This window comes from Canis lupus, chromosome 21, assembly GCF_011100685.1.
Source record: "Canis lupus familiaris isolate Mischka breed German Shepherd chromosome 21, alternate assembly UU_Cfam_GSD_1.0, whole genome shotgun sequence".
Classification (NCBI taxonomy): Eukaryota; Metazoa; Chordata; class Mammalia; order Carnivora; family Canidae; genus Canis; species Canis lupus.
Genome location: NC_049242.1, coordinates 49,696,669 through 49,710,916, shown reverse-complemented (window position 1 = coordinate 49,710,916; position 14,248 = coordinate 49,696,669). Strand labels below are relative to the sequence as shown.

General features: G+C 43.8%; 1 protein-coding gene and 1 long non-coding RNA gene across 3 annotated transcripts in view; one reads left to right on the top strand and one right to left on the bottom strand.

The window, feature by feature from the left end:
* Window positions 1-814: 814 nt before the first annotated feature.
* The window catches only part of METTL15 (methyltransferase like 15), a 238,330-nt gene continuing 224,896 nt past the window's right edge, over window positions 815-14,248 (bottom strand). The window contains exons 6-7 of one of the 2 annotated variants that reach the window (XR_005375883.1): window positions 11,238-11,315; window positions 815-1,021 (exon numbers count right to left, since the gene is read on the bottom strand). Coding sequence is in view for 1 of the 2 variants with exons in the window: in XM_038569299.1 (XP_038425227.1) it covers window positions 11,302-11,315 (14 nt within the window). In the remaining variant the exon portion in view is untranslated. Of the gene's footprint in view, window positions 1,022-11,227; window positions 11,316-14,248 lie in introns of those variants that run through there. The other variant, XM_038569299.1, reaches the window with a different exon arrangement.
* LOC119865039 overlaps window positions 1,897-14,248 on the top strand; it is a 90,369-nt gene continuing 78,017 nt past the window's right edge. The window contains exons 1-2 of the long non-coding RNA XR_005375884.1: window positions 1,897-2,414; window positions 11,140-11,250. This is a non-coding gene — a long non-coding RNA (uncharacterized LOC119865039). The remainder of the gene's footprint in view (window positions 2,415-11,139; window positions 11,251-14,248) is intronic.

Here is a 14,248-nt window from a genome sequence, read left to right as displayed (position 1 = left end):
CGACCTGATGCAAAGAAACACTTCACTTGCATGAAAGCCAGTAATGAAGCAACCCTACTTTCCCGACACAGAGAGAGAAAGAAGAGGGGGGCCGGGGGGGAGAGACAGAAGCCAGCAAGCAAGAAAAGGGGGCCGCTGACAAAGCAGAGGCGATATACCAAAGCTCATGCGCTTGGCTCGCATAGGCGTGCTCCTGAGCTCACATGCAGTCGATTTTGCTTATATTTTAGGCACGACTTTAACAAGCAGGATTGGTTAGTCTCCCAGTCCAAGCACCCCGGAGGCGGCAGGTCACGGGGGAACACACTGGCAGCATCAGGAAGTGACGGCGGGCAGCCTGGGTCCATGAAGACAGGGGAACAATGAAGAGTGGATACGAGAACTCCAAACGGGAACCTGCACAGGTTCGAACACGGAGCCCCAAATGCAACACAGCCCTTCAGAAGAACTGGTGGTCGGGTGGTCGCAGCCAGATCAAATTCGAATGTTCTGCTCAATAAAGCAGAGAAGCATGCGTGCATTTTCATCAGAGATGTTCACCAGAAATAGTTTAAGTGAACCCATTTTTACAGCTGTGGACCTTGTAACCCAAACAACCCGTTTCCGCGATGCTCGAGGGAGGCAGTTGGCATTTTACTGTACGTTGGCTATGCCCCAGTTTTAATCCCAAGCCGCCTGTCCTTGGCGCCCCTCGTCGTCCAGGAACCGCACTCAGGAAACAGCGTGTCTACGCTGCCACTCCTACCGCAAGCTCAGGCCGATGAGGCAAGTAAGGGCCCTGCCACCCGCCCCCGTCCCTGCCACCCAGCCCTACCTATGAGACATGCGCTGGGGCCGCTTGCACGTAAGCTGTGCCACTGCCCGACTGGCGAAGTGCGGCCGGTGTCCGCAGGCCGCGCAGGAAGGTACCCCTGTGGTCTAACAGTCTGAGCTTTCGGTGGTTTGATCTGCCTCTGAGTCCTTTGTGTCGGATTCTCACGAAATCCGATCATCGTCACCCAATAGGACTGACCTCCTGAGCCTAGAAGAAAAAAGACAATAGGTTGACCGGGGCCTAGACGCTGGAGCAAGAGTCTACACAGGTGATGCTCTGCGTGATTTCTTTTTGCACCAGTGTTCACAAAGGAAAAATCGGGTCGCCAACACCAGAGCAAGCTGGCGGGGGCTCTACGGGGCAGATGGTTAAGGCTTCTAGATACGGTCCACACTTGGGGTAAGAATGAAGAGGAATGCAGGAGGCAGAGGGTGCATGTGCAAAACCCGGGAAGCACTTGAGGCTCGTCGGCCAGAATCGTCACCGGAGCGTCAGGGGGAGGTGACCCTTGGGAAATGGGCCTCGCAGGGCCACTCACACAAGGCCCCGGGGAGTGGAGGAGGGCACGGTGTGCACAGTGCGCTGAGCAGCAGCCCTGATGGCAGGGGTCAGGGCTGCAGAGGTGCTGAGCCTGACACTGTGGCTGCACTGCCGGCCGCTGCTGTCACTGGCCTCGCTGGCCTCTCTGGCCTCGTTGTCCCCATTGTCCTCTCCAGCCTCGTTGTCCTCGCTGTCCTCTCTGGCCTCATTGTCCCCATTGTCCTCTCCGGCCTCGCTGTCCTTGCTGTCTTTGCTGACCTTGCTGTCCTCTCTGGCCTCACTGTCCTCTCTGGCCTCGTTGTCCTTGCTGTCCTCGCTGTCCTCACTGTCCTCGCTGTGCTCACTGTCCTCGTAGGCCTCGCGGGCCTCGCAGTAGGCCCCGGGCTGTGCAGGCCGCGCTCCCAGGCCTTCCCGGGCACTGCCGTAGTCGTTGCCCTCTCGGCGTTTGGCTCAGAGGACTCTCGGCCACTGCAGCAGGACCCCTGGGGGTGTACGTCCTCGTGATCGGCGACGGGCCTCAAACACTGAGGTGCGGGGATGCAGTGGCACCGGGCAGCAGGGCAGCGGCGACAGGCGGGCCAGGGCCAGGCCCCTCAGAGGAGGGCAGCCTTATGGACGTGCCGGACCACCTCGGCTCATCCTCCAGGAGCCACCCCAGTCAGGCCCGAGGGTGTGCCCTTCTAACAGACCCCCGGGTGAGTCTGGCGCTGCAGGCCGCGAGCGTGCTCATAGGAGGACGGCCTGGAGCTGTGGCCGGGAAGCAGGTGGCCGGGAGACACACTCTGTCCCGATGCCCAGCCTGGCCCTTGCCCCACTCGGGTGCGACCACACGGTAGCGCTCCCCAAGGACTGTGGTCAGCCGCGGGCGACGCCTCCTCGAGGGCCGCGTTAGGAAGCAAGGGTCTTCTCCCACCTGCTTCTCCCGCATGCTCTTCACCCGCCGGTGACCCCGGCGATGCTTGAAAGGTCAAGGAGCACCTGCCTCGGATCAATACGGGAACTGGAACCCACGCTCATCGCGCTAGGCCTTGGAGATCTGGGCGTTGCTTCGCTGCGACAGGTAGCGTTATCCAAGGGGGGCGTGGGAAGAAGGCCCACGGAACCCCCTCCTGTCACTCTACATTTTTCTCTCCCTCAGTTAAATGAGAAACCTCTTCTGCCTCCTTAACCTCTAAATGTCACCTTCTTTGATCCCCCTAAATGCATCCCCTTTCTTCTCTGAGTCTCTGGGGTGATATACAATTAAACAGATTAGGATTAGAAAGTGGGGAACTCAGCACTGTTTTAATTCCTGCCGAAGGTCGCAGTCAGAAGTCATTCATTTACGGTTTGTTCATAATTTATTCATTATTCATTTAACAGAACCTTACTCGGGGCCTATTTACACACGGCTAAGACATACTCCTGCCTCCCAAAAAATGGCAGAGGCATGACCCCCGGCCCCCCGCAATGGTGGCGGACATCAAAAATCAAAAATCAAAACAAGTACTTTTTCTCACTGGGTTCAGGGAAGGCCTCAGAATCCTTTACGGCATTGGGCTCCCAAAAGCCATTACAAATAAATCCATAACGGTGGTTTTATCATTAAAACAAAACAAAACAAAACAAAAAGCAGTGTATATCTAAGCTGTTTCTACTTGTATCTCAATAAGTGGGTTTTTCCAAAGTTGTTGCAGAGAGGTGTGGTCTCATCCAGTCACTCATCTCCATCTACTTCTAATGCCTTTTCCTGACTAATAGAAACTATGAAGACCAAGTTACAATCGCAGCTAAGTTTCCACACTGATTCAGGTCCCACTAAGCAGATACACCTGCACGAAGCCCAGCCAGCAGGAACCCAGCTCTGTGGGGGTCAAGCCTTCCGTGAAGGGGCTGCCCCCCCCCCCAGGGGCAGTGTAACTGCAGAAGCCTTTGCTTCTCTTAAGGCAGCCGCGAGGAAGGTTCTGAAACGGGTGGTATTTTCCCTTCGTTGTGGCTAAATCCACGTCAGCTCCAAAAATGTGGAGCTCTTGCAGCATCCACCCTAGCTTCGGTTCGCTGTGAGCAGCAGTCCCGGACGCCCGGGCTTTGACTGTGGTGGCTGGGCACGCACGACGAGGGAGAACCTAGGTCGGAGGCCCAGCGCTCACACTTCCCGGCGGGCGCTTCCAACAAGCCACTTTGAACCTCCCTGAGTCCTGGCTTCGCACCTGCGGACGGGCGAAGACAGCGTGCGCCCTAGCAGAATGCACATGGAGCACTGCCATATCTAAAGCTGGACCTAAAGAAAAGAACTAATAGGAGCGGACTCCCTAGGTGTATTCCCTGTGGTATATTCTCAGGCGCCTTTTCTTTCGTTTACTTCAGGAACCTGTGCTCCGATCACTCCCCTCTGGAAGACCGAGTCCACGGTCTTAACTTACGATTCCATTAGGAAATTATTTCTAGAAAGGCATTCAGATGTTTCCATTCGCCAAGTCCATTTTGGTACTTCAAGTCCTACCTCCTTCTGCTACAGGAAACCATCTCCTTCTTTCCCTGCTATCTAAGCTCTTCAAGTGCTTGTCAAGCATTATCATGTCATACTCACCCTGCTCGGGGACTTAATCACACACTCCACGCACTTCAAGACATATTCATTTTCTGGAGTATCCAATGACATGCTCTGCGGTAGCGGACATAAGGATTCAAGCATTTAAGTTCCTCTTGGGTTTTCTTGATTTTCTGAATCTTAAGGCATCTTTTAGAGTTGCTCCTATGGCGATGCAAGTCTCAAATAGCTTTCATAGCATGATGTATTTTCTTGTCATTATGTTTCTCAGATTGAGAACCTAGTACAACAGTAGCCTATGCTAACAGGAAGATAAGCCTTCTGTTTCTGGCTCGGAAACTTGGAAAAGGGAACATTTCAAAAGTCATTTTATTGGCATATTTCAATCAAATGCCTAAACCCCATGATGGCATGAGCAAGGACTGCATTAGGCAATTTCTATTTTTAAAAGATTTTTCTAGTTTTCCAATGGTCTCTACCAGATGGTCCTGCAAACGTTCCTCCCAGAACAGTAACTGATCTATTAGAATTGCAGAACCGTTGAGACAAGACATCAAGCAGTTAAAACTACCTAGAACCTTTGAAAAAAGAATGCTTTAAATTTTGGAAACAATTGATACACCTGAAGCTGCCGTGGCTGGGAGCTTGGGCACGTTGGCTCCGTTCCTTGTGTTTCTTGAGCTCAGCTCTCTCGTAGAGGGAGAGGCTTCATGAGCCCTGCAATCTGTGTTTCCCGGGATCCCGGATCAGCTGTCTTCTGGCTGAATTTTCACAAAGGAAGACACTGGCTGGAGAATAAATGCGGTAGTTAAACTGAATGAGGAGGGCACTCCTCCTCTTCCTCTCCACCTAAGGCAGCTTCTCCGCACTTGCTTCTCCTCTGTGGCTCCAGCTCCTTGGTTTCATTGCTTCACAGGTGTGTCTTGGCTCCCATCTGATGAATCCCTGGCAGCAGTACCGCTGCACGTTTCTTCTTTCTAGCCTATAGATGGTCGTGGTTTCCTGCTGTTCAACATTGGATTACCTCAGCATCCCTCTGTGGTTCTCAGAAATTCCATCACCGGTGTAATAAATCCCCTGCATTAAAGTCCCTCTGTTGAAAAGTCTTGAGGTGGTGTCTGCCTTCTTGCTCACATTCTGACTGAGGATACAACGCATTGACTTTTGAAACCACACACATGATTATTAGCACCAATAGGAATGTTAAGGAACTGGGATTCAATAAGTCACTTCATAGATCTTTCAGGACACTACATGAAATGTAGTGTGAATTGTGGAAAAACTGCCCTCGCAAGAAGATTAATTTAGAGGCATCAGTGAATTCTGGGGACTTGATTGTCCTTTTTCTTGTTTTTTTTTCCCCCTCCAGTAAAACAATATGTAGGTGAGCAGTGAAAACAACGATCATCACTGACCTCTTTACAATTCTGACTTTGGGCCAGTAGGTTTATTACGTAGTATAGGCTGCATTAAGATGGTCATTAGAACATTTCAAGGAAACATCTGAAAACAATCACATCTGGCTTGTTAACAAAACAAGTGCCAAATACGATATAAATCAAAATCACAAAAACAATTGTCTCCATTTTGATCTCATTCTTTCATGTACTCAGTGAGTACCTACTGTTATTAGTCACTCTTCTACATCCTATAAATATGTCCCTGAATAAGGAACAAAAAAAATAACCCCTTCACTCGTGTGGAGCTTATGGTCTAGAGCAGGTGGAGGTGGTTATTTGGACCAATAGCAGCCAATAGGGTGAAAACCCTTATAGGAAAAACAGCTGATCCACATGTTAAACCCTAAAAGGGAAAAGGAGATCATCCTCTACTTTCTAAAATACGGTTGTATAAAGTTTGACATTTGGCAAGTTTTGATTTGAGTTCAAGTTCTTTATTTTCCTGATTATTTAAATTACCATGCTTATGAAAGGAGGGCACGCCAAAGCAACAGGCTGTCATAAAAGAATTGCTCTGCATCTCCAACAATCATTGGAAAATGGGAGCTGAGCCTGAAGACTTGTGAAGCTACGGCACAAGTCCCTGTCGCACGTGTTGCAGAGGATCCACTGTGTGGGATTTTTTTTTTTTTTTCATTGTGTGGGATTTTGATAGGTGTCCATTTGGGAAGTGTGCTGAGGTATGGGAACTTTGAGAAATACAGACTTAAAGGAAAATGAGATTTTTGTTATTATGTTTTATTGCAGGACTTCCCAGGACCTTTAACGTTCTTGAATGCTTTTTAAAACACCAACAGAGGGGCACCTGGGTGGCTCAGTGGTTGAGCATCTGCCTTGGGCTCAGGGCATGAACCCCAGGGTCCTAGGATCGAGTCCCACGTTGGGCTCCCCGTGGGGAGCCTGATTCTCCCTCTGCCTGTGTCTTTGCCGTCTCTCTGTGCGTCTCTCATGAATAAATAAAATCTTAAAAAACCAAAACACCAAACAGAAACTATAACATGGAACATTTCCCAAACTTATTTAGCCACAAAATCTTCTGTGCGCTAAGTATCTTGAGAGAAGAACGTTCTGTGGAACACCAGATTGGGCAAAAGTATTTGAACAGAATTGAGGAAAAGTAAATAATAGTCAAGGCCAGTGGAAAAACCACATCAGATTAAGTTAGATTAGGTTAAATTGTTTTACGGCAAGCACTGCTTTCAATTTAAATTCCTTATCTCAAAAAAATTAAAATAAAATAAAATAAAATAAAATAAAATAAAATAAAATAAAATATTCCTTATCTCTTTAAAAGTGCCACATGTGCTATCGTCGCCTTTTGTTAGTGCACAGCTCTACGCAGAGGCAATATTTGGTGGACTGTGAATTCCATCTCACGTGCCACATTGTTGTGGAGGCCGCAGTACATAGTGACAAAGTCCCAGCCGAGGTGTTAGGACAGAGTGGTGGGCTCTGCCACTCGCCTACTTTATGACCTTAGAAAATTAACTCAGGCTCCACGACTTTGGCTTGGCGCAGCCCAGGTATACAGTAAGTGCTTGGTTCGGTGACTGATTTGATGTTCAGTAACGTTTCTGTCATTCTCACCTGGTGTCATTCACAGACTTCAGAAGATCTGATCGGCTTCTCTGTGATTAGCCTTATAAATTCTAAGCTCTGATGGTGACCTTTTTCTCGATTTAAGATCCAAAGCTTAAAAAAAAAAAAAAATGATGCAATACTGTAGAGACATAAATCAAGAGGAAGACAATTATTCAACCTCTCATCAATAATTAAAAATTAAATATATTCTGTCCTGCCTTTTACCTGGACAGATACTCGTATCCCAGGGCCCAGGGACCTTGATCAGCTACATTTTCTTCATTACCTCTGTAGTTCTAGGTGGGCCTATGGTTTATTTGTCCTCACAACAGAAATGTCTAACCTGGGGTTACTAAGCTTCAGGGAGCCATTGAACCTGATGAAATCGTGTATAAACATTTTCTTTTTATGTGAGAACATTCATCTTTCTGGAGACACACCCCATGGCTTTTGACAGATTTTCAAATGGTATTTTCAACCCCTCTAAAAAGTTAAAACTTACTGCTTATAGTTTCTTAATGTTTTTGAAGAGGTACATGAAGAACAAAACAAGGCACAAATTAATGCTTGAGTTCAAAATACTGGTCTAAGTTACTGCTACAGTAATTTACCCATCATCAGAATGTGTGGGAGTAGAAACCTCAGGGTACAGAAATCAGCGTGATCGCAAAAAAAAAGAAAAAAAAAAGCTATTTACAGCCATTTTCTCTCCTTTGTAGCTTCCCAAGGCCCCAGTTGCTGCATGGAAAAAAAAAAAAAAAAAAACCTGTAGGAAAAATGTTTTAATGATATGTTATAAAAACAGCTACAAAAACAGAAGTGCCATCATTGGTAATAAATGAGATAATATTTACCCATTTCTTAGCTATGTTCCTAGAGACATTTAAAAAGACACATTTCTCTAGGATGGTCCAGTGCATGAGAGTGCCTATGAAATGGTCCACAGTGATTGCACCTTTGTGGAGAGGATTCCTTAGAAAGCCTGCCTATAGGACAATTTGGCTATCTTTAACCTAATCCTGATTAATTTTGCCATATACTATCTTCAGCATGCTTCTAGCTCCATGTCCCAATTTATTAACCCCTAGTCTAGATTAAAATCACACATATATCTCCATGCTCCTCTGAACATCGTGTGGCAGTGTGGATGATGACACTGATAGCTGACGTTGGTCTAGTACTTAGCATGTGCTTCACAGAAAGACTCTGAGGTAGTGGCTATTATTAATGAGTTTACAGATAAGGAAACAAACCTATGGAAAGGTTATGTAATTTATCATGGATGACAGAGCTAGCAAATGCCCAAACCAGAATTCAAGCCCAGACAGTCTTATTCCAGAGCTTATTATGGTATCTGGCCTCTGAAATATAACTCAGGAATTTGCTTGTACACCCTTCATTTCTCGTCATCCCAATTGTTTCCACATTTGTTCTCCTCAGCTTCCCCATCTCCCCAGAAGGCCCCCAAAGTTCCATCTAGATTCAACTGCAGAACCTGCCAGCATTGTTGCCTGGCTTAAATGGAGTGGTCCTCTCAGTCTGTGATCTAGGATGACCTTTTAGGGACCTCAACTGTCACACCTGTTGCTGGTCAACTGTGCCTGAATTCAGTTATTTGGCACAAAAAAGGAAGCTGAAGCATTTATGTTGCAACAGCCTTATCAAAGTTGGAATTAAATTCTGAACGGTAATGTTTTAAAGATTATATGTAGAAGTTTTACAGATCATATGTAGAAGATTGAGTGTACTGGGTTGGCCAGGAATAGACACTACATTGTGTATGGCTATTTCCCAAACTTTGACCATGATTTTTTCCCAGTCCTGTGCTATGTGTACAATATTTAATATTTTGATTTAAATACACTCATATTATAGTTAAATGAATATATTTATAAGTGAAAGTTTATTTCATCACAATAAATTGAAAACTAGTATCATCTAACCTAAATAGAGGGCAATTTACAAAACAAACACAAAAATCATGTTAAATTCTACCAAGATTTTATGGCCTTCTAAGTCCCTAATTATTGAAGCTTCTTTCTCTTTGTTAAAAAGGGGAAATTATGTAGTATTAAAGAAAAACTAGCACTAAACTAGTAATTTCTCTTTAATTAGATGAGTTAAAGGAGAATAAAGTGAATAACTTTTCTTGCCATATGATTTATTATTTAATGCCTTGTCTACGCATTACCTAAATTTTATCTTGACCAGTATTGGTTCAGTAGAAATAAATGCACAACATAGATAATTTTAAATTTTCTACAAGTCATGTTAAAATTAAGAACTTAATTTTAATATTTTACCTAAATCAAAATATCTAAAATATTATTTCAACATATGTAATCAATATAAACCTTATTTATGAGATGATTTATACTTTTCTTTCATATTGTCTTTGATTTTACGCTTACAGCATTTGTCTTTGATTTTATACTCAGAGCACATCTTAATTTATACTAGCCATGTTTCAAGTGCTCAGTAGTCACATTAGGCTAAGTGGCTGCAGTATTAGAAAACACACAGCACACTTAAGGAAATATTGGCTGGAATCAGGAGGCTTGGACTCTAAAATCCTTTGTGATTAACATGGTTATGACCCCTGGCAGCCAGTTAACCTTTCTGACCTTCACTTCTGTGCCTCAAAAGTCAAAAGATTTCATTGGCCGTTCCTGTGGTTTCAAGCTTTCCTGCTCTACTGTGACTGCCATTTGTTTCTTTCCTATTGAAGCTTTTCTTAAAGCCTTAATCCTACTTTCCTGGAAACCTTCAAACAATGAGTTGCACCAACACCTTTCAAAGAGTACACATTGCTGGTGAATGTTGCCACAGGAGAGCAGAGACAGGGATGGTTTACATCTGAATGTTACAGTGCCTTCACGCAGCCTCAAAAGAAGCAGCAAAGCACATGACGAGTCAATGTTCATCTTCATGTTCACTTATCCATTCTACAAATGCTCAGTGAGGAGGCTCTGTGATGGTTGTTGGACATACAGAGCTGAATAGGGTACAATCATCAGTGGTAGGATGGGTTGGGAAGAGTTTGGAGAGACAGTATGACCACTACCATTGACTGAACCCAAGTTTCAGAAGCAAGTTTCAGACTCCTAATCCAATCTAGGGCCTCTTGGAAAAGGTAACATTTAAGTGGACACTTGATTGATGTATGGGAGGTAACCAGGAGATAAGCAGTAAGAATGTTGTAGACAGAGGAAGCTGCAAGTTCAAAGGCCCAAAGGCAAGAGATAAAAAACAGTAGGGTCAACAAAAGAAAAAACATAAATCAGACAAAACATGAGAGAGGACCAGTGAGTTCTCTCCTCTAAATTTGGAAAAATGAAAATGATTTTAATAAATCCGGATGATAATTAACTAAAAAAATAGATTAAGGAATTACTTCTTCAGGGAGGTCTACAGGTTAAAGCCCCCAAAAGATCCTCCCAGGCAGATATTCTTAGGCGAAAAGTCATAGTCAGCTGATTCTTCCTCCAGGCAAGTAATAATAATACCAATGGAAATAACTGATGCCCTAATTTAGGCATTTCATTAAACTGAAACTGTAAATATGGCAGTCTCACATCCACTTGAAATCGGTCAATTTTTGTCAAAATATAATGGCAACACACACCTCTGGGCATGTCATTTATTTGTGAACAAGTTTTGTCAAACAAAAATCTATTGTTTGCTGTAATGCAAACTTGTTGACTATTTTTAAAACATAGATTGGTAATGACTTCCTCTTGACAGCTGTTCACACACACTAATTTTTGCTCATCCTAGTCCAGTGGAAATATTGCAGTTGAAAAGACTTCAAATAAGTCACTGCTCTCAAGTGTTTTCAATTCTGTTCAATTCAGTGGTGAATGAAGCTGGTTGGGAGGGAAACTGCTTGTCTTCTCAAATTTAGTGTTCCGAAAGAAAACACGTTGTTGTAGTTAGTGAGCATTACACGAGCCATCTAAATTTAGCAAACGTTTTCATTCCCTTGCCCAAGCCCACCCACAATAGTGATGGAACTTTGATTTCATCCACACTCATCTGCCTAACGTAAACCCCTTGGGTTCTACAAAGCCTGCCGAGTGAGAAAGCTGAATGCAGAAATGGCAGCAAAATGTGTAACCTTCAGACCTAAAGAGAGGTGCGGGGGTGGGGCAACTAAGACTACATTGGCCAATTCCACACGGCTTTTAAACCATTTCCCGCCTTATCCACATCAGATGTCCCTGTTTGCCTGAGGAGCACCTGGAGAAACGCATCATCATGGGAAGCCAGCTTGCTGTTTACCTGAGGAACGGGCCTACTCACCCTGGCTCACCTCTGAGCTGAAGGTCAGTCTGGGATGTCACAGTTCCCCTCCATGTTGATGACCATGAGTGCAGTCATGCTTGAAAACCTGCAGGTTGAAGGAGTAGTTTGGATTACTGAGGTCGAATGGAAGCTGTCTTGTGCAGTATAGGACCACTGTAGGGAACAGGGAACTTCATACAGTGCTACGCTTAGTGGGTTGTCAAGAAATTGTGGCTTAATAAATAAATTGTGTCCATCTCTGAGCAAAAGGCCAAATCTATGATTCTGAATCAAATCTGCATAGCAATTTTTCTCAAACTTTACTGCTTAAGTGCAGCGAAGAATGTGAGGAGAAGGAGACAAAAGAATGATCTAAGATTAGGCAAAACCAAGTCATTGTAGGAATTTCTATGACGTCGCATATCCTATCTTAAAAGATCACGCGAATTTTATACTCTATCCTGTAGTATATAAACATTTAGCTTATGGCTTCATGGAACCATGCTGCCAAATAGTTTGGGTAACTTGGCAGTTTGTCATTCTCTTTGTCATGGTAACGAAAGAAAAGTTTAGAAAGACTTTGCAAATGACTTATATCTACCTTGAATTCATATACCCAGTGTTTGTGTAGATTACATGTAAATTTTTTAAATTTTATTTTTGGAATTTCATTATCAATCAGTAGGTGAATTTTGATGTTTTCAAATGATTAGAAAGATTTCATACCTTAATATATTGAGTTCTATCTTAGGGGAGAAAAGCATGTAATGAATAAACTAAGTAACCTTGTATTAACCACTTGATGTGCATCTGTCACTATTGTAGTATAGAATTAGTTATTACAAAAAAATCCCTAGCTAATATTCTGACATATGTGCTATGAAGATAAATGATTTTTTATAAAGACCTCTTGAAATTTAGACACTTGCTTTATAATAACACCTTCTACAAATACAGTGCGTATGTTATCGAGAAGTTTTCCTTGGAGAGATGAAAATGAAGTTTCATTCTCCCTTTCTTATAGTACCTGCTACAGATAAAAGAGAGTGAAATCCCCTTACTCTTAATGCATTGAAAATAATTCACACTTACACCGTAAATGCTGAGTTTTTTTACTTTTAAAGATTTATTTATTTGAAAAAGAGGGACACAGAGGGCAGGTGGGGAGGGACAGAGGGAGACAGAGACTTCAGCAGACTCCATGCGGAGTGCAGAGCCAGACATGGGGCTTGATCTCAAGACCTGATATCACGACCTGAGTCAAAACCAAGAGTCCCATGCCTAACTGACTGAGCCACGCAGAGGCCCCAGGTGCTGAGTTCTTGTACGGAGTATATCTTTAATATTAAGATCCAGTTGTGAGTTTTGGGAAGGTGTGATAAGTACTAAAACAAGCAAATTAGATTCCTATTGTTCACTTGGGTTATGTTTTACTAGTGTTACCCAAAATTCTTGAATAAAGCTAGTTTCCATATATATATATGGAACTTTGTAAATAAAGCATAATATTGATACACATTTTCATGGGGTTATCCCATAACAACACTCTAAGATAATGACTTGCTTAACCCATGTTCATCAGGAAGAGACAATGAGATTTACTAGGGAGTAGTCTCAAAGTCAACACATGTGAGGGAGTGAAGGAAACAGAACTGGGCAGAGGAAAAGTCCAACTGCAAGGCAGTTGCAAGAGAGACCCAATTGATCTACTGGGAGTCTGCAGCAGGCATGGCCCTGAAGAGCTGTCCAAAATCGGGGCCAGGGGCAGACATTTATATCTCCATAGTGACCAGGGGACATAACCTTAGGTGAGGTAGCTTCTTTCGGGATAAGGCCAGTCTCCCCAGGAGCCTCAGCCATAAGCTAGCTATCAGTCACCAACGTGCAGGAGACAGACGGGATTAGTGGTTCGGTCTTGAAACACATAGGATAGGTAATCAGGCCAGCACCCTGCAGTGACCACTACATACTACAGGAACCTCTGTTCAGGCTACAGGACCACACAGGAACTCAGCTACTTTCTTCTAGAAGGCAAACATAGTATTCCCGTTACCCCTGTGCATGAACGCGGTGCTTGACACCTTGGGAACGCTCAGTGAGTCTGTCGACTGGATGCCCCCAAAGATCAGAGTCAGGCTTTTGCTTCACCTGACACAGAGCTCAAAAGACGAGTAATCGTGGGTCCCAAATTCTGAAAGCAAAATCAAGTCCCTTTTGAAGTAGAAGGAAATTGTGGGCAAGGATAATTGCCAGATAATGGCAGAGAACGCTGCATATACACAAATATACGTGTGGAAGAAAGCGTCCTAATTTGATTCATTATATTTTATTGTAATTGTGATTGGTTAATACAGATCAGCTCACTGTTTCTGCAGGTTTCAATAAGCAGTGTGTTTGGTGGGCAGGAATCTGCCAAGACGTAACCTTTAACATGATTGTTCTGAATAAATGATTTCATTCGTTCAGCTTATACTTAATGCATATTCGCTGTGTATCAGGCACCATAAAGTGCTTATAAAAATAATTAATGCTTGACTCTTTCATGGTCCTGGGGAGAGACCAGAACAAACTAATGATCATAGGAAATCGGGGTAAGAATTTTGTTGGAAAAGGCATGGGAGCCACTTCCTGTACAGAGCAGCAATGATGTCATTAAAAAGATGAAGCATCCTTAATGTATGTATGTGAACAGCTCTCTTTCAGTGTAGGATCTAGTTCTAGGAAGAGTATCTGGTATCTTCAGTACATGTTGACCTCCCACGGCGGGAAGATCATTGCTGAAAGAGTCCTTAAGACATCCTAGGGATGCCTTAGTATTAAAATGAGTCTCCTCTAAATAAATAAATAAATAAATAAATAAATAAATAAATAAATAAATAAATAAATAAATAAATAAAAAATGAGTCTCCTCTGCCCTCTCTGAGACCACACTCCTTTTTATAACTTCCATCTTCCCCGTTTGTGAGCCAGGGTATGTCGGGGAAATACCAAAAGGAGAACAAAAAGAAAATTAGACCCAAATATGACTGAATATGATTT